General features: G+C 29.0%; 2 protein-coding genes across 3 annotated transcripts; one reads left to right on the top strand and one right to left on the bottom strand.

The window, feature by feature from the left end:
• Positions 1-383: 383 nt before the first annotated feature.
• Positions 384-8878, top strand: LOC106769771. Of its 2 annotated transcripts, none has more exons than XM_022785411.1 (15): positions 384-928; positions 2155-2245; positions 2351-2435; positions 2574-2643; positions 2997-3066; positions 4315-4384; positions 5291-5336; positions 5425-5677; positions 5783-5988; positions 6094-6168; positions 6498-6558; positions 6702-6782; positions 7595-7674; positions 8189-8287; positions 8489-8878. In XM_022785411.1, exons 1-14 carry the CDS (start codon positions 786-788, stop codon positions 8265-8267), a joined length of 1410 nt encoding a protein of 469 aa, XP_022641132.1. In that variant the 5' UTR covers positions 384-785; the 3' UTR covers positions 8268-8287; positions 8489-8878. The 2 variants fall into 2 exon arrangements, 1 of the variants encoding a protein (XP_022641132.1); XR_002669342.1 differs by having other exon boundaries at positions 386-928; positions 8189-8387; positions 8489-8877.
• Positions 8879-10744: 1866 nt separating this feature from the next.
• On the bottom strand, positions 10745-13065 carry LOC106771362 (leucoanthocyanidin reductase). The gene is made up of 5 exons (XM_014657331.2): positions 12769-13065; positions 12444-12584; positions 11631-11868; positions 11334-11537; positions 10745-11124 (listed from the first exon to the last, which is right to left on the bottom strand). The coding sequence occupies exons 1-5, from the start codon at positions 12970-12972 to the stop codon at positions 10865-10867; spliced, it is 1047 nt and encodes a 348-aa protein (XP_014512817.1). The 5' UTR covers positions 12973-13065; the 3' UTR covers positions 10745-10864.
• Positions 13066-19702: the final 6637 nt, after the last annotated feature.

Raw genomic sequence — 19702 nt, 5'->3', positions numbered from 1 at the left:
GTAACAATTCTGTTGTAAGAAATTTACCATAACTGACCACATAATCTAATAAAGTCAGTTATGGAAAAACTACTCTTTAATTTAATAAAGTCAAATGTGACGGAGTTGTTACATTTAATATTCTGGTAAAAAGAAAAAAAAAAAAGCAGAAATATTTAAAAAAACCGAATATCCATAACTATGTTTCCTGTATTTATCTTTTGATATATATATCTATATATGTAGACAAGATTAAAACCGGTCAACAGAATAAATTAGGAAACACTTTTTGTCAGAAAAAAAAGTCTTGGGTTTAGTTTTAGTGGGTTTTGTTTTCCTTTAAAAGCATCTTACGAATCATTTAGAATTGTGTTGTTGAATTCATGGTAATAAGATTCGAGGTGAGTCTTCTATTTTTCTTTTTGAACTTTTACATTTGAACGTGATGGGTATTTTCGACCATTCAGTCACATCGGCATAAAGATATAATAAATTAATCTATCATCGGATAGAAACGTTTCTTTAGCGTTTCTTTTTGCGTAGAAAAGAAGGTAGTGAGAGAGAGAGTAAAATTGTTTTTTAAAAAAGGCAAAGATTTATGTAACGGAAGAAGCTGAAGGCTGTTCCCAAGTCACTCTCTTTGCAACCTCCGAGGAATTTTGGTAGCATCCTCTGTGATAATTTGTCTATCAGTTTCGGTTTTGGTAGAGAGAGACGTGAGATTCTGGTCCTGTTGCTGTTTTTGTGAGTGTGTCAGAAAGTTCTTCTATTTTGTCCATTGTTGCTTTTGCTTTCTGCTTGGAGAAATGCTGGTTCGGAGGAGGGTGATGAGTTGGAGAAGGGTGGCGAAGGCCCTGCAAGCTCTGGTAGCTCATGCTTTGCTTTTCTCTTTCACTCTTCTCCTTGTTCTCAAGCTTGACCATCTCCTTCCTGACTCATGGACATGGTGGTAGGTTCTATCTTTCTTTATTCACAACTTCCGCTTTTATTTCCCAGTTTAGAAATTGTGGATTTGAATCAAAGGGTCTCTGCAAAATTCCACCTTTTGTTGATTTCTGTTATGAATTGCCATGTGGTAATTTGTTTCCCCCCTTTTTAAATTTCAATGCATGCTGTTGTTTTTTTTTTATTTGTAATTCTGGAAAAAATTGACATTCATTGGAGGAACATGTGAAGTTTTTTTCCCTTTTGGAAATGCAAACTTGCTTACCTTATACGCTACTGTCTTTCTGTTGCGTTATACAAACTTATTATTTTATTTTATTTTGTTCATTTGTAAATGGGATGGGAACTGGGATACCCTCGTTTCTGCTTTCCATATGTGAAACTGTCTGTTTTTTTTTTTTCTTCTTCTGATCTTTTTGAGACGAAAGTAAAGAGAGAATTAAAATTTCGATGTGTAATTATATGTAAGTTTAATAATAAGAAACATACTAGTTCTGGCCATGTTGATTTAGCTAGTAAGGATGAAAGTACATCGCTTTAGTAAAGTGTTAATTAATTCCCCCCATTTCTCAACTTTGTTATGTTCCAAAAATGTTTTTCTATAGTTAGGCTAATAATTGATAAGGCTTTAAAAAATTAATACTGATACATTAGCATTATGAGTTGTTACCGATAAATATTCTCAATTTTGATGGGTACTGATCCCAACCAAATTCTACTTATGAGAATAATCATCAAAGGATTCAGAGTTGTCTGTGGTTTTGAGCATGAAATGATTATTCTTCTTATGCATGTCTTATATTATGATTGTACAAGATAGCGCAGGATTTTATTCGATGAAACTTTTAGTCTTAGTAATGAAATCATGGCATTTCCCTTTTCATTTGATATGCTTTATTGTCCCGCGGAGATCTTGTACCATGTGATTCAAACCAACAACAATATTGTCAATTTTGTTAAACTGAGTAAATAGGAATATGTATGGGTGTCATTTTCACGTTTATGTGCTGCCCATTTATGTCATGCAGAACACTGAATTGAACGTAAACATTTGATCATTCCACGTGAATCATGGGCAAGTCCTTCAAATCTTGTGTTAAAATATTATTGAGGAGTGGAGTTTTGGGTAATAGATCATAGGTTGTTGTTTATTGAGAAGAAGAAATAGATTAAGAATGTATATCATATTCTTATCAATCATAGCCATACTTTAACATCTTTTTTTAACAGGAAAGTATTTTCTCCTCTATGGCTTTTTCATGCTGTGGTGGCACGAGGCAGGTTTTCCTTGCCTGCTCCTTCGATTCCTCATGATCGGCGAGTAAGATATACTTCATGAAAAGTCTTCCTTATTTTCTGAAAATTACAAATTTATCTTGCAGAAGGGTTTTGTTACTGAACTTAAAAATAAATTGTTAATGGGCAGTGGGCTCCTTTTCATTCACTCGTAGCAACTCCACTACTTGTTGCATTTGAGCTACTTCTTTGTATACATCTCGGGAGCAGTTATGGTAGGCAACATTTCTTGTGGCATGGCTAAATGTATTTGTTAATCAGTGTATCTTTACACCAAAAGTGTGATACTTCTTTTAATAGTGATTAATTGTAAGATGCTACGAAATTAAATATTATTCATTATAATGATGCAGATATGAATTTAAGGATTGTCTTCATGCCCCTGGTATTTTTTGAAATGGTGGTTTTGTTTGATAACATCAGGTATTATCTTGTTTCATCTATCTGCGTAGCAGAATTTATATTCAAGTAGTTCATAAGGTGCTTGCAGATATATTTTAACCCATTCACAGTCTTCCGGTTTATGTAATATTAGCTGGAACTACTATAATAGTTTGCAATAAATTCACCACAAACATTCAACTTTATGAAGTGATTTTTAAAGTTACCTGCATTTTTGGGTCTACTTTCAACTAATTATTTGATGGTTGAGAGGATTCATTGCATGAAGGGAAGTAGTGCTTGGGCCTAACATTAATGAATTATGCAACATGCAATACTATTTTTATGCCCTTGTAACAAATGGATAATTTATTGACAAAAATGTCTTTTCATAGGATGTGTAGGGCTTTGATGCCTGGGGATGATGAAAATTTGACCGATGAAGCAGTATGGGAAACTCTTCCTGTAAGATGTTATTCTTTAGCTGATTGATTAATTTAGCTGTAATATGATCTGTAACAGAATAAATGAGGATCTTCAATGAAACTACTGAGATAAGCATCTCAACTGGCCTTTTCATGGCAATTTAAGACTCCCAATTGTGATGATTTTTCACGTAACATATATTCAAATCCTCAGTGAATTTTGGAGTGTTATTGTTAGTCTATAGAGGGATGAATAATATGTAGCAGCAATAAGATTGTGATTATATCTATACTTTGAAAGTCTTTGTTGTCTACGGAGCCTTGGCTGTAGGCTATTCTTGTACACTTAAATTTAGGTGAAATGCGTTAGTAATCAAAGTTCAAGTCTCTTTGTTTTTTCTTTATGGTAAGTAAAAGAAAAAAGAACCTTCGAGTAATATAATTATTATAAATACAAAAAAAACTCTTTCCTTTTCTTTTTATTTTGTCATTGTTTTGCATTGGATTAACTATTATTCGTTTTATGTCTATTAAGTGTGATGCGTGTGACTCTCACTTCAATGATTCATTTATTTGTTGGTGGTTGACATCCTTTTGGGCGTTCATTTCAATGCCTGATGATCAACATTGAAATTGAATGATATTTCACATTTCACACATTATAAATAGTCTTTTGTGGTATGCTTTAGAAACATTCTACTGCCCATTTGTGTGTGTGCGCTGCACACATGGCTGTAGTTTTTGAAAAAGAGTCTATTGTGATTTGTGGGATTATGTTATGGAAGAATCCTACCTGGTTGAGATGGATAGCTACTGCGTTGTGGCTTATTGGCACTAGTACAATGCACACGCACATTCTGAAATGAGGTCTCTTTATTTTTAATCTAGGAGGATCCTAGTGTTAGAAATGATTGAACTTCACTATTGGAATATATTTGTAGTTAGGAAGTGTTGGTGCCTCTATATCTTAAGAGTATAGGGAAGCACAAGTGCCTTTCAACTATGAATTGTACATCTCATGCTGGGTTTAAAACATTGTTATATTTAATATTTGCTATGCCTTGTAACACCGACCTGTAAGTGATATTTACAACATTGATAGCTTCCTTGCATTGAGACGTTTCTTTTGTTTTTATTTTCTTCTCATCTTATAATTGACATTACCTTATTCAAGACTTGTCTACTACAAATATTTTTTTTTAAGTGTTGCACTCCGTAGAATGTTATCTTTCTTTTGTTTTTTATTTTTGAAAAGTGCAAAACTAAATTGTATAATTTTGTTTTCTAGCACTTCTGGATTTCAATATCCATGGTCTTCTTGATTGCTGCCACAGTGTTCACCCTTCTAAAGATATGTGGTAAGTTTTAAGTTTCTCTTAATTTTTTTTTTGTGATTTATATTGAGATTCTATTCTCTTTAATGTCATGGTTAACTTGGAGCTGCTTCTTACTATCTAAATACGACTTTATCATTCCCCACCTTTTCTTGACCTCTCTACCATCTATTTTTGTGATGTTGAGTAATTTTTTTCCTGCTACATTTTTATGATACCAGCTCTTTTAAATATACAGATATGAAAAACAAAAAATATAGTGTAATAAATTCTACTTAATGTGTCTAATAAGGTATTCTGACCACTATAGCATATATATGGCAGATTTGCAATGTATTTCTCTATGCACACGTGTTTTAACATATTGGTTAGAATGTTTGATTTTGCTTTATCAGACTGGGAAATGGTTTATTTAATTGCTTCATGTGAAGTACATGGGATGAAATGTCATGAACAAATTTTAATAATCTTTCTAGTTAAGCTAAGATTGAGTGAATTAATGTATCTTTAAAGAAACAAGGGCCTATAAAGAGAAATTGGGAAACAGGAAGGCATATTTACACTGACGCAGATGTCAATATTGACATCTGTCCAATATTGAAGAGTAAAAGGAGAAAAGTTTCCACAGTAGGTTGTGTTCCATAAAGTACTCCAATCAATTCAAAGATGATATGGATACTACATCCTGAAGTAATAACTGTCAAACAGTTTTTATTTACAGAACTGAAAAGAATAAAAAATTATTTTCTAACGAGTTCCTATCACATTGGTATGCGTCTACGAATAGTTAGGGTGATCTGTATGTGTGATCTTTTCATGTTGGTTTCATGCTGTTTTGTGTTACTTTGATCTCATTCCTTGTAAAACTTTACTGTGACTAAGGTTGATACTCAAACTTTTTGCGACTAACTTTATTTCGATTACCTGCAGGTGATGTTGCTGCTCTAGGCTGGTGGGACTTATTTATTAACTATGGGTATGATCAATATCTTATGGTCGAGTGTTTAGTAATTTGGTTTAGTCTCGTGCCTTTTCCTTAATAAAATCAATGCATTCTTTGGCAGGATTGCACAGTGCTTTGCCTTTCTTGTTTGTACTAAGTGGCATAATCCAACTATACATGGAGGCTGTCACATCACAGAACCATGTTCATCATCAAATACCATAAGATACCTAGACATGAGTAGAGGACGCTTAGTTACTTATGCGGATGAAGATAGGGAGCAAAATGGGTTCTGCAATCTGCAGGATATTGGTGGGCATATCATGAAAATTCCATTCATTGGTTTTCAAATACTTCTTTTTATGCATTTAGAGGTATGATAATTTTGAACAAAAATCTTGTCATTATGTTCTTTTAATTTGTAGCTTTCCTTAGTTTTTGATTGGTTTTCCACCTTTCTTTTTTCATTTAAATTTTAGGGAACGCCATCCAGTGCAAAAAATCTGCAACATTGGGTCATTTTTTCACCACTTTTTTTGTTGCAAGGAGCTGGGGTTTTATTTGCTGCATATAGATTAATAGAGAAGATAGTTCTTTTACTCTACAGTGGAGATATTCCTGAAAGATACTCATCTATAGCATCAAAGTCTCGTGAGTGCTTTGGGTTCTTTCGACATGGCTCAAGGTATTGATTTGGATCTTTTTGGCTTGAAAAGGATTTTGTCTTTGGTAGATGCCATGCCAAATTTACAGTAAAAAGTTTCTTATTGCCTACACTTTCTCTCAACAGGTTACTTGGTTGGTGGTCAATAGATGAAGGAAGTAAAGAGGAAGAAGCTAGACTATTTTTTTCTGGGAGTTCTGGGTCAGTACGCTGCCCTAAACCCTAAAATTACATGTGTTTAACGTCATAAGTCATTTCTTGCCATGCTTATGAGCAGCTTTTGAATCCTGTAGTTATACTTGCATACCTTTCTCTTGGAAGTCCGGAGTTGTGTAGTGTAACAATTTTTTGTTAAAAATTTAGCAAAGTTTGCAGTGTGCTTGCAATAAAATAAGCTTTGTTCTTTTTCTTTTACTCTCAAATGACACTGATGACATCAAATATTTGCCCTTGTATTGTTGCTATCTTCACAAGTCTCTAGTGTTACTCAAACTTTCCTCTAATGATATGTCATTTGATTTACTATTTAGGTATAACACTTTTACCCCTGATACAGTGAAGAAAATGCCTAGAGCAGATCTGGTTGAGGAGGTGAAGACATTAATTTCCTTTTGTCAAAATAAATGGCTACCTAAGTATTTTTTATGATATTGCTTCGTCATTTATAAGAATATCTTAGTTTACACAAGTAGGTTTAATCTTTTTCATATATCGCTGTTATTTATAACAAGCAGATTTGGAGATTACAAGCTGCATTGGGTGAGCAAACAGAAGTTACAAAATTTAGCCAGGAGGAGTATGAAAGGCTTCAAAATGTAACGTTCTCTACCTTGATTGATTGTTTTTGACATTATGTGCATGTGATGACCAAGTCTTGGTCGTTTAATCAATTAATTAGTTTAGTACATTATCAACTTGTTATGAAATATAATCTTTAGTTTCATTGGTCAATAGGGTCCCTGGATCTTACTTGTTGGGAAGGTGCTGTTAGCCTCAATTCCTGTTTCGTTTTCACAGAATCTATTATGAAATCCGTTGAACCAAGTTATTGAAATTTAATTAAAATTGCATGTACCTAAATTATTCCCTTTAGTTTTTTTTTTTGGTCAATCAAACTTGTGATTGGTTTAAGAGGTCATATCCTGTGATTTCATGATTTATTATTGAAAATTTTAGTGGGCACTGAATTTATGACTAACCTTTGTCTGTCTCTTCCCAATCATTGAATTTATTTCCTACATAAAATATCGTGGAAGTAAGTAATTTAATATAGTTAGGTAACAATTATCTTAATCTTTAATTAGAGTTTAGCGTTATATGAACCTCCTACTTGCAAGGAAAAACATGTGTGACATTTGTTGCCTAAGGGAGCCGACATCCATCATTTTATTACATGAATGTTTGAAGGCATGTTTGGTATAGTTACAAAATAAGAGTTAGACGACATCAGCTTATATGAATTATACTGGCTTTGAACCCTTTTTCTATTGCTAGTAGTTTACAACATCTTGCACAAAAATTCTTGTTCTGATTTTGTTATTTTTGCTCAATAATTGTGTTTGAATGCGAATGGCTGTCAAGCGTATCAGGATCTAACAAAATTCAAAATTGAATGATAATAAATCAGGAGAAGATCTTATGTAGAATTTGCTTCGAAGAGCAGATTAACGTGGTCCTCCTTCCTTGTAGGCATCACATTATTTGCAGGTAAGAGCTCTTGCATTGCAGTTGCTCCAGTCTGATTCTCTTCTGCTACCATTCCAGTAAATTTTTCTAAACTCAAGCCCGAAAAAGGGATTCCAAGAAGTTCAGTTTGAGGAAATACTTTCTGCTATTATATTATTACTTTATTTTCTGCTTTGAAAAGTTTGAATAAAAAGCAGTGAAAGCAGATAGTAAAAGAAAGTATTTTGTTTGTTTTTTATACAAACCTTTGAATACAAGAAACAGAAAAAAATAAGGTGACATTTTTAAAATAGAAGTAATTAATTAAAGAACAGAAGACGTTTTCTGAAACCAAATGGTCCCATATGCAATGTTTGAAGAAAGTAGACAGTGACAGGATCACAACCTTTTTTATTTTTAATGAAGAAATTTCCACCAGTTTTTGTTGCATCTGCAAAGAATCTATTTAATTCTTTCCATTCAAATATGTTATGAGGGAGTTGTGTTAAAAAGTATTGAATTTTTCTGTTTTGCCTTTTTCCGATGTGAATAACAGCACCTGCTGCGAAAAATGTAAACGGTGCCCTGTCTGCCGTGGCACCATTGAAGAAAGGATGCCTGTATATGATGTGTAGACTGTATTGAAGATGTATAGGTATCTTACTGACCATCCAGCTTGTGATTTTAGACGAAGCAAGCACTGAGAAGGATCAATTTCTCTGCTCATAGATTTTATATGTTGAAGACCAGAAGATGTATATATAATTTAAAACATTTCTGCCCCCATAGTGCATTCTTGCAATTCTGAAGGAATTGCCAATAGTTATGTTGTCTTGAATTTTTATTTTTTTTACAGAAAATGCAAGATGATTGTTGAACTCTTTGAACACTTGATGAACTTCGTACAAATCACCTAATTTTCTCCACCATTGGGTCAAATTTAGCAGATGGGTTGATGGCAAAATATGGTTTTAGGGATGACCTGCCTTTGGAGACATCTTCCTCTAACAAGGACAAAGAAAAGAAAAAACGACATGCAAATGGCAAAACAAACACATGATAGTGAAACTATAGTTTATAAATGTTTGGTTGGTGTTGTAGCTATTAATTCCTTTGTCATCGGCTTTCACGTACAGATGTAAGCAACTGGGCCTGAAAAAAAAGTTGCTTCTAGAATCGTACTATATCCGAGAAAATTTTCTGCTATACCAAAAGCATAATCTTGGACCACCTCTCCATTTATTTAAAAGATTTTTTCTTAATAACTTTTATAGCATTTAATTAAATGATACGAATAAATCTAGTACGTGTTTTTAGGATTTAATTAAGATTTTTTACAACTCATTAAAAACTTGTTGGGGGTATTTAAAGGTATATAAATTTTAGTAAATTTTGCTGACTTTTAAGTAGAATTATAAATATTACAACAATAAAAAAAATAGTCAAACTCTTTAGATTGCTTCGATTCTATATTTTATTTTCTGCCATTGATATAGCCTTCTCTCTTCATAGTAGAGCTCTTTTCGAAGACCTTCCTAAATATTAATGTGCATCATTTGATAATGTATTTATGAAAAAAACGATTATGATGAATTAATAATCTAACCAATGGAAAGATATTCATCTTCATTACAACTATATAATAAATATCATAATTTTGAACTTATTATTTTAACCCAGAATAAAAATAAGAAGATGGCGATATAGAGCAGATTAGTACATGACGATCTGAAGTTAGAAACAAATGACTAATAAAATATTGAAATTATATTTTTTTTTATTTTTTATTGGTTCACAATTTTGAATATATTTTAAAATTTCATGGAGTTCTTTCAAATCTTATGAATTCATAAAATCCTTTCAAATCTTTTAAATTCTCAAAATATAACTTTATTAAAAATTTAAATTACAAAATCTAAATCATGCTTTTATCTTTGTTTCTTTCTTTCAAAAAATGGTAAGTTTATAATATTCTTTTAAATTTTGTTAGACTTTATAGTTTCTTTTTTAACTTTCAACCCAATAAACTCCGTAGGTTGAAGTGTAGGTAGGTTATACTTATCCTTTTTAGTCAAATAATGGTATTTAACTATTATGCTATGAATATGGAAGATTCCTCGTCCATTTTTAATTGAAAACTTTAATCGATAATCATTTCAATCGTGCCTCACTTTGCAACCACAATCTTCTTTTTAAAATTTAGTTTCACTCCGACTAACGTAATGTTAATTTAGCATTAATGTTACATTTACATTTATAAGACTAAAGATAAATTTAGGATAACCTTACATTATTTCTGAAATAATATAACTTGTCTTAAGAAATTTATGTATTTAAGATACAATAAAGATATTTCAGATTGATATTAGACCTAATTTGTACATTAGTTCATCTCGGTTTAGACTTTACCTTAGTACAAAATCACAAGTTGATTGAATTTACTATTATAGGAACAAAAAATCTTAAAATATACTATTGAACAATATATCCTTCCTACCTTTAAGTAAGTTATTTTGCTAATCCAATAAGAAAAAATGTTATTTCTAATAAGAATAATTATAATATTCAGACTGATCTAACTTATATAATATATGTTTATGTCTTAATATCTAAAATTCGATCCTTAATTCATTAATTGAACTCTACGAATAATTAAATTGATTTTCATTATATGTAAAAGAACATAATTTATCTCAGATCCTAACCAATTTAATTGTTGGATTGATGATAACTATAATTAAGACGAAATCAAATTGAGGAGTTTAACTATAAAGATATTTTACATGTTTAGTTTATTAACGTAATTTGCAACTTCTCACTCCAATCTAATATGTTGTTTGCAAATATACTATTTGACTGACGGATAGGAAGCATAAATGAAAGTAATTGTGATTGATTAAATTCTTTGCAATTTTTTATTGAATAGAAAATTAGCCTACAGGTGTCCCTTCCCCCTATATTTTAAATAAAGTTCTTAAATCATGGTATTAGTAGAGAATGATTATTTGCTTTATCTTTTGTCGGGAGAAAGTTATTGAAGAACATGTGCGGACAATATAGTCTTGCTGTGTCTGCTATGAATACAAAATCTTAAAAATATGACACCAAAACAGAGGAACATACTATAGGATAATATAGTAGATAATTTGGTCTTCCAAATGACTTGAACATAAAAAATCCATATCTAACTACTCATAGCATCGAATTTAAAACATTTTAGAGTAGGTGAATCTTATCCACAGGAAGCTGTGATTGGCACTGCTTCCACTACAGGCTTTGTGCCCGTAATTTTATGTTCCCCTTTATGAATCTTGTCGTCAATCATACGAGCAAACTCCTCGTAGCAATCCTCCAAGCTTCTGAATCCTTCATCAGGATACAAACTGCTGATCTCAACATCATCAACTCCATCTATCTTGAAGTTAACTTGACAACCTTTGATGAATATGTCATGAGTGAAAGATGCCACAATACTTCGGGGTATGCAATTTTCTGCAAATGTACACATTAAAACTAATTCTCATTCCCCACTTGAGCACTTGAGATTTTAATTATAGATTAACTTTACAGATTAGTAGATATCTTCACTTTCATATTTTTTTTGTTACATTTCTTTCTCCTATTAAAGTTAATGTTACTTTGTAGTCAAACTTTGCTGAGTTAGATACATAAAAAATGGAGGAATAGACGAATGATTGAACCTGCAGCTACTGCTAGAAGATCATCTTCTGTTACCGTCACTCTGGGGATTGTGCGGCCAATTTTCATTTCCCACAAAGAAGCAAGTTCATTGATGCTATAGCAGTTGCTAGATGGTCGAAAATGAACATTTTTGTTCACTGTTCTCACATCATCAATAACCTTCATGGTGAACTTCCCAATATCGATGCCATCAACAAAGAAAGCTGAACAGATTGAAAAAAAAAATGGTGACAGTTTAAGGCAATTTGTTGAAAACAACCATGTATGCAATAGTGATTGCTCTTTTTTAGTTATACCTTTGACATTACCATGACCATATATTTGCAACTGATCCAAGGGTGGAGGAAGCTGAGATGGGTGGCAATTGTCATAGTAAGGCCAAGAAGCAATGGAATTGCAACAAACATTGGTGTATGGCACCCCAGATTGCTCAACCATGCGCCTAACCAATCGCTTCTCCTTGTACATTGTTAGACCTGGCTCCACAGGGTCCGCTCTGTCAACATCATGCCCAAACTCTGAAGCCAAAAACCTCTGCAACATTAATTATAACACGTAAGAATTTCTATCCTAAATCTTTAACATCTCTTGCTCAAACTAAGGCTGGTCTGTCTGTATGAAAATCACCCTTTATCAATATCACGTTCACTACTCTTTCTTCTAATAAAAGGCTAACATTTTGGTTGTAAACTATACTGTAATATAATTTTGATTTTCATCTCTGTTTCAAACTTTAATCTTAAGTTTTTATGTTCAAGAAATGTTAACCTATTTTTATGTGATAAAAAATAAATTAAGTTGGATTGGATGTAATCCACGTGTTTTTATCCTGTAAAAAGTCTGTCATTTATCACACAAAAAACACAGTAAACTTCTTGGGACAAGAAAAACTGTTTAAGATAAGAACGAAAATCAACCGTTTGTATCAAAACTTTATACACGTAACTCACTAAATGAACAGTTTTTGGTTATTTGTTTCGAAAGTTACAACGTATGAAAGAAAAAAACAACCATATAGTAAATGAAACGAACTTGATTCATTATTTTTCTTATTCTAATTCCTGTCATTATGTCATTTACTAAATTAGAAAATAGTAAAAAAGTAGTACCTTAATAGTCTTAACAGATTTCATGGCCTCCACCAGTACAAGCTGATCCAGCAAGCTCTTGGCACCGATGGCAGAAATGACAATGTCTATTTCATACTCTTTCAAAATCTTTTCCACAAAGTCCTTGTCATTTATCACACCCTACCACAAAATACAACACAAGTAATCTTCTATGAAAAGAATGAAACTTGACACATTCTTCGAAACAAGTATTTATAATGAAAAAAGATGTAAATTTTCATAATGTGACAGCATATATTTATATAAAACTTGATGACCTCTGTGATATAACATAAGAAAAGATAAAGTGTATGTTATGACTTACGTGAATGACAATGGCACCTTTTTCTTGGAAGGTTTTAACAATGGCTTCCTTGGAAGGGACAAGAGGTGGTGGCCTGAGAAGCAAGTAGGTGGGGTGTGCGGTGCGGAGGCTTGCCTCAGCCACAAACTTGCCTATGAAACCCGTTGCTCCGATTATGAGAACACGACCCTTGGTGGCGGCGGGAATGGATGGTGACGTTACCATGGTTTTGCAGAAGTGTGGTATAATTAATGGGATTGAAGTCAAGTACAAACAGAGATTAATGACAATTGTGACATGCAAAAGGAAAACGATGCTAGGTGGTTTATATAGGAAAGTGTGTACGTTAGAATATAGCTAGCTAGAAAAGTAATAGTAGTTACCAATATTTTTTCACCTACTCTTCAACACGCATGATTCCTTAAGCCATACTTCAAAATTTAAGTGGGAATGCCGCGTAGCTATACTCTGCATGCACACTATCAAATTTTATCATAGCCTTCTTCACTTTTTTTCTTCTAACAAATTCTTTAATCATATTAGACAAACTAATTTTTTTTACATTATCTTTACTGTTTTTTTAAGTATACTTCAACTCTCTCTTCTTCAAAGATTAGCTATTTATAATAATGTTTAATATTATACTACAAAAAATGGATAATCATACATTTATTTTGCTTTTTCATAATCTTTTCTTACCACTTTTACTTTTAACTATTTATTTAATCAAAACACTAATTCATATACCAAAATAATAACATTTACTTACTCTACATTTTCTTACTTAATTGAAAGTATTTTAAAATATGATATAAAATTAATTGTAAACACACACGTTTTTCAATTTCAAGTAAAATTACTAAAAGAATTAATATAAATAAACATGATCTTTCTAAAAAGTAAATGTAAATGAATTACACCAAAATATAAATTTAAAAACTTAATTTCTTAAAAATAATTTCAATTTTATAAATCTAAGTAAAAAATTAAAAATTTATAAATTCAAATTATGAACAATTTTTTAATTATTAATATTTTTTTCAACAATCCAATAACTTTATTTTGATTATTTAATCTTTTAAAAGTATTTAATAATAATATACAATATTCACAATATGCATTAAGAATATTCATTTACATTTAGTATCATTAAAGGTTTTATCAATAAATATATGCAATTACCAAAAAAAATTATCTCTGTCTACTTCAATAATTTCTTTTAATAAACATTTATGTTTTAATACGCTAGTGTAACAATTTTCAACTACCCACTTTCCTCTAGTTAAACTTAGTTTAAAAAGGGTTTATTTGTATTTATACTAAATCCATACGATAAAATTTCATTGGTATCTTTTTATACCCGCAGAAAAACAGGCATATAGATCCACATACATAAATATAAATGATTTTTATAATTTTATAATAAATAATTATTTAATTTTAAAAAACAATTATTTAAAGAATAAAAATAAAACTTATATATATATATATATAGAGAGAGAGAGAGCTGTCAAAACAGGTCATCCAGTCCGACCCGACCTAACCCACTACGGGTTGGTCATTTAGTGAGTGAATCTAACCCAGTTTATTTATTAGCGAGTCAGAAAACTTTGAACTCGATCCGATTCACCACGGTTGACTCACTTAATTACATTTTTTTAAATAAAAAAAAAATTACAAACTTTCTATAATTCAAATCTAAAGAAATTTCACTCCTAAATATCACTCCTGTTTAATTAATTTTGAAAATAGGAACTTAAATATTTTTTCAAGCAAAAAATAATAATAAATATTTTTTATAAAATTAAAATTAAATTTTAATAAAATAAAATTAGGTAGGTGGGTTAGTAGGCTAACTCGGTCCACCATAGATTCAACTAGCATGAGCCGAGTTTAAATTAGTCGGATTTAAATCTGACCCGCATAAAAAAATATAATATTTTCAAACTCAATCCAACCTGAACCTATGATGAACCGGATTAACTCGCGGATTGTAACTCATTTTAACAGCTCTAATATATATATATACACACCAAAATAGGAAATCATTTTATATAATACTATAAATAACGAATATATGGGTGCGTGGTATTTTACCTTCTTAATTTTTATATAATTTGCAAAAAAAAAAGTTATACAAACATTTTTAAAATATAAAAATGTGTAGAGAATAATTAGATTTTGCAAAATAAAAAATATTTTAGTTATTTTGATATTTATTTTACGTGAAAAGTTATAACACATTAAAAATATTATAAATGATTTATTTGTACACATGAAAAGGTTTTGGTGGCAATGCAGAGAAAGGTACATATCTACTGTGTGCATGAAAAAATAAGTTCCCTTCTTTGACTGATAGATACTTTACCCCTTTTGTCCAAAAATATATAATTAATGATTCTACATTTGTGTTTAGTAAATATAATCCCTCTTCCATGTTATTAATTTGATTTACTTCTTTAATTCCTTTCCCTTTATCTATTTATTCATTTCTGCTTTTTAACATTTTTTTCTTATAACTTAAAATAATAAATTGACTTAAAAAAGAAGAAGAAGAAATTCATGACAGAAGTTTACCACAAGTTACACCGATATATATAAAATTAAATCGCGTCAAAATCAATTGTAAATCATCCATTTCAGTTTTTCTTTTTTACCATATAAAAACTGCTATTTTAATCGCAAATTGGTTTCAAAAACCTTGTAATAACAATCATTTAATATATAGTTTTTTAAGAGATTAATATTTCTTATAAGTAGAAAACAATAAATTATATCACACAATCACTTTTCTAAAATCTTATTACACAAATAAAGATTTTCTGACCAGTAAAATTTAAATTTACATTAAATCAAATATAAAATAATAAATAATGTAATGTATAAAGAATAAATAACTAGGGTTTGAATTAATTATGATACTATATACCTAATAAATAAAATTTTTATTATAGATATCTTTAGAAAAAGAAAATAACTGTTTTTCTAGTTTTCAGAAGATCTTAAAAATAAATTTGATTTGTATGTATTATGAGGACAGTTTTTTTACACAATAAATATTAGAATTTGATCCATTGTTATGCATGGATTGTGTTAAAAAAGAAGACAAATTGTCAACTATAATCATACTTTTATAACTTTTCTTTTTACAATAATTTAACATCATTTACTGTTATTTATAATTGATTCAAAATTATTTTACAAACTATAATAATATAAAAAAAATCACTCTAGATCATATATAATATTAAAATATTGTAAAAGATATTTATAAAGTATCGTTATAAAAAAAAAGTATCCGTACTTTTATTATAATTTATCTAAAAGAATCATTTAGAAGGTGACACGTTGCATCCAACTTTTCACCTATGTCTCTCTTCAATAATTCACATTCAGAAACTTTCAAATTCGTATCTCTCTCTATTTTTTAAATCATACTACCTATTTTTAAACTATTTATTTAATACGAATTCTGAATTTAATGATTGAATTAGTTACCAGATAAAGTAAGTCAGACTAAACCAATGATTTTCTTTTTATTTATATTTAAGTTAGGACAATGATATTTTAACACTATTTTTTGACATTATTTTGACACTGCACACGTGTCAATATGTGATTGGACGATTTCAAATTAAAAAAAGTTGAGGCAGGAGTATATTTGGAAGAGAAAAACCAAAGTTTGTTTTTTAATTTGAAATCGTCCAACCACATTTTGACACATGTGCAGTGTCAAAATGGTGTCAAAAAATGGTGTTAAAATTTTATTTTCCTATATTAAAATTGTTAGTTTAAAAAAAACTATATAATGTAAGAGGAAGGATATAATAAATCTTATAAATCAGTCAACCTATTCAACTCTTGTGTAATATTTTTGTGTATTTATCAAAAAAATAAATATTCAATTTTTTTTTTCTTTTTACTTTCAAAACAAAGAGATAATATAATAAAGTCCAGATATAATATAATCAAAACAATGATTAGTCGTTACATTCTTTTTGTATATTACAACTTTTCTTAAACATTATAAACGAGTTTCTTGTTTCTAAGCCTACAATTTGACTGACGGATAGCAGCAAATTTATAAGTTGCCAAATCTGTTATGTCTCTACCCATGCCTATGTTTCCTTCAAATCAATTTCATCTCAATAAATATATAAAAAAATGAAAATAATGATAAGATTAAAGAGAAATTATCATATAGAATATCCAGACATGTTTGACATAGGAATGAAAATCATGGGATAGATATTTTAATATGAATTCAAAAAGGAAATTCATAAAATAAAATCGAAAAAGAAGTTAAAATAAATAGTAACTTTAAGAAATAATAATAGTTGCAAATGTGGATCTAATAGAAATAATTGGTGTATGTGAACGATTTTAAGACCGTTATTTCAATTATTATGATATTTTATTTTAACTTAAAAAAAAAAGAGTGAGTAGATATAAATAGGTTATTTATGTAAAAAAAAAAAGGACAATTTGTATTTAATCCTTATAAACAGAAGGATAATGACAATTTATGTCACAAATTTCATTTACTAGTTTCCATTTTATCTTCCTAATTTATTTTTCAGCATTTACATTTATTATACTTTATGTTTCCAGTTTCTCAATCATCTTTTACTTTCATCCACTTTCATCTTAATCATTTTCATTCACATAATTTCATTTACATTCACACCATTTAAAGCAAAATCTAAGTTCAATAATCAAATATTTCTAAGAACTCTAATTATTAAAAAGATGTATAAATTCTTAATTATCAAATCCTAATTTAAAACACTCTAATTTAGATTGAAAAACAATTATTTACTAATTTTATTACAGTAATCCACTTCAAATTGATTTGATTTATAAAAAAATATAAACCTATTGAACAAAACATGAAGACAAATTTTAAAGAAACAACCTTACAAAATCTAACTCAACAATTCCTTCCTAGTAGAATAGGTTATACTTTTACATACACATAAGTATTCTCAAAAACAAAAAAAAAAAAAACAATCTTAAATGTTATGTTCTTTTAAGAAGATATTTGCAACATTTGAGACAAATAATCAATAAACTGTTTGAAGGATTAAAAATATTATCTAATAATTAAAATAATAAATTTATGAATCAAATTTATATTATTCATTTTATTAATTTTTAAATTAATATAAAAAACTTTTAAATCGTCTTAAATTTTTAATAAAAGATGAAATTAGACTATAATAGTTTACTTTAAGTTTTTTTGTTTTGATAGTGATATTTTAAATTCTTTTTGTTTAAAAATCATAGACTATGCATTAAATGTTAAAATACATATATTAATATTGGTCATATCATAGGTTGATGTCAACTCCCAAAATAAATATTTGTTGAGTAATATTTTCTATGACTCAACAAAATTGACGTCGGTGCATACATAAATTGTACATCAAATCTACATCTTTTCTCTCAATTCTGGATGTCAAATCCTTTATTTTATTAAATAGAAACTATAACCATTAATGATCAACCATAACCATTGGTCATCAATATGAAGTCACATAAGTTATGGATAGACATTATATAACGTTAATATGGAGTTAGAATGTTAAATACTGAGAAACATTGACATTAAAACCCTTTACCAGTGTCATTACTTTTAAACTATTTTCTAACTTCTGAAAATTGTTATTAGAATATTCTTTACAAAATAATCGATTTCATAATTATATAATTTGATTTGTAATGAATGTAACGTCGGGAAAGTGAGAAAAATAAATGGAATGAAACATATGGTATTACCAAGTGGGATATATTTCTGTCTGGAATCGACCTATCCACTTATCTCTTCCAATTTATCAGTCATTTTTATATCAAATTTCACTGACAACATATTTTTATATAATCAAGTATATCTGACCACGTTTATGATTTGAAATTTAGTATGTTTGATCACTTTATGACCACTCAGTATTTTTATACACTGATACATAACATATTTTAATTAATTGTTTATAAAACTCATGTTTCAATCTTGTATTTGAGATATGGTGAAACAACTAACAGTCTTTATGAACATGATTCTGTGTCAGAAAGGTTGAATATAATGTTTCATAGACCAGGACCAAGAATAAGGCATCTTGCAGTGTGCAAAATAAAAAATTGTTTTATTGAGATAACCATTTTTAGTTACGGGCCATTTTGTTTTTTTCTTTTTACAACGATATTTTGACAACATAACAGTGTCATTATTTTATTAATATATTTGAATTTATATTTATAAAATAATTGAAATGATCAATCATAAACTGTTAAATATACATAAAATAGTTGTTAAAGAATTTTTTTTTTCTTATATTTTTCCTTTACAATGTAATCCACAGCCTAATAATTAGATTACTTCTCCATGTATACTTTGGATTTTCTACACCTCTAAAATTATAAATATAACTTTCAATAATAAAAACTATAATTACGTTTTTTTTATTTTTTTTTACTTTCTCTTCTCTATTCACATTAATTGTTCCAGCCCCCTGTACCCTTTTTGATTTTGATTTTCGAAAATCGGTTAAAAAACTTTTTAATTCTAAATTTTAGTTAATTTTTATTTAACTTTTAATATTTACAATTTTATTACTAAAAAATATAAAAAAAAATTCGTAACACTTATAAGAAAATATATAAAAAAATTGTATTATATTATTATAAATTTTTAATATAAGAAAAGAAATATCAAAACATAAAAAACATAAGAAAAAAATAATAAAAAAATTCTTAACTAACTTTTGAAGTTAGTTAAGAGTTCAATGATTTTTTATATAATTTCTTACTCAGTTTTCGAAAATAAGTTAATAAATTTATTTCAATTTCGAAATTTAACGGTTTTCGAAAATCCATTAACATATTTTTTTAAAATTTTATTTTTAAATTTATAAATTAATAAATTTTTAGTTAATTTAATATCTTTTATATAATTTAG

This window comes from Vigna radiata, chromosome 8 (assembly GCF_000741045.1).
Source record: "Vigna radiata var. radiata cultivar VC1973A chromosome 8, Vradiata_ver6, whole genome shotgun sequence".
Lineage (NCBI taxonomy): Eukaryota > Viridiplantae > Streptophyta > Magnoliopsida > Fabales > Fabaceae > Vigna > Vigna radiata.
This window is presented reverse-complemented; position numbering and strand designations above follow the sequence as displayed.

Coding starts and splice junctions, on each gene's coding strand:
- LOC106769771 (XM_022785411.1), top strand. CDS start 786: ATGCTGGTTCGGAGGAGGGTGATGAGTTGGAGAAGGGTGGCGAAGGCC. Junction 2,246..2,350: donor CGATTCCTCATGATCGGCGA/GTAAGATATACT, acceptor GTTAATGGGCAG/TGGGCTCCTTTTCATTCACT. Junction 2,436..2,573: donor ACATCTCGGGAGCAGTTATG/GTAGGCAACATT, acceptor ATAATGATGCAG/ATATGAATTTAAGGATTGTC.
- LOC106771362 (XM_014657331.2), bottom strand. CDS start 12,972: ATGGTAACGTCACCATCCATTCCCGCCGCCACCAAGGGTCGTGTTCTC. Junction 12,585..12,768: donor AAGGTGCCATTGTCATTCAC/GTAAGTCATAAC, acceptor ATTTTGTGGTAG/GGTGTGATAAATGACAAGGA. Junction 11,125..11,333: donor TCTTCTAGCAGTAGCTGCAG/GTTCAATCATTC, acceptor GTACATTTGCAG/AAAATTGCATACCCCGAAGT.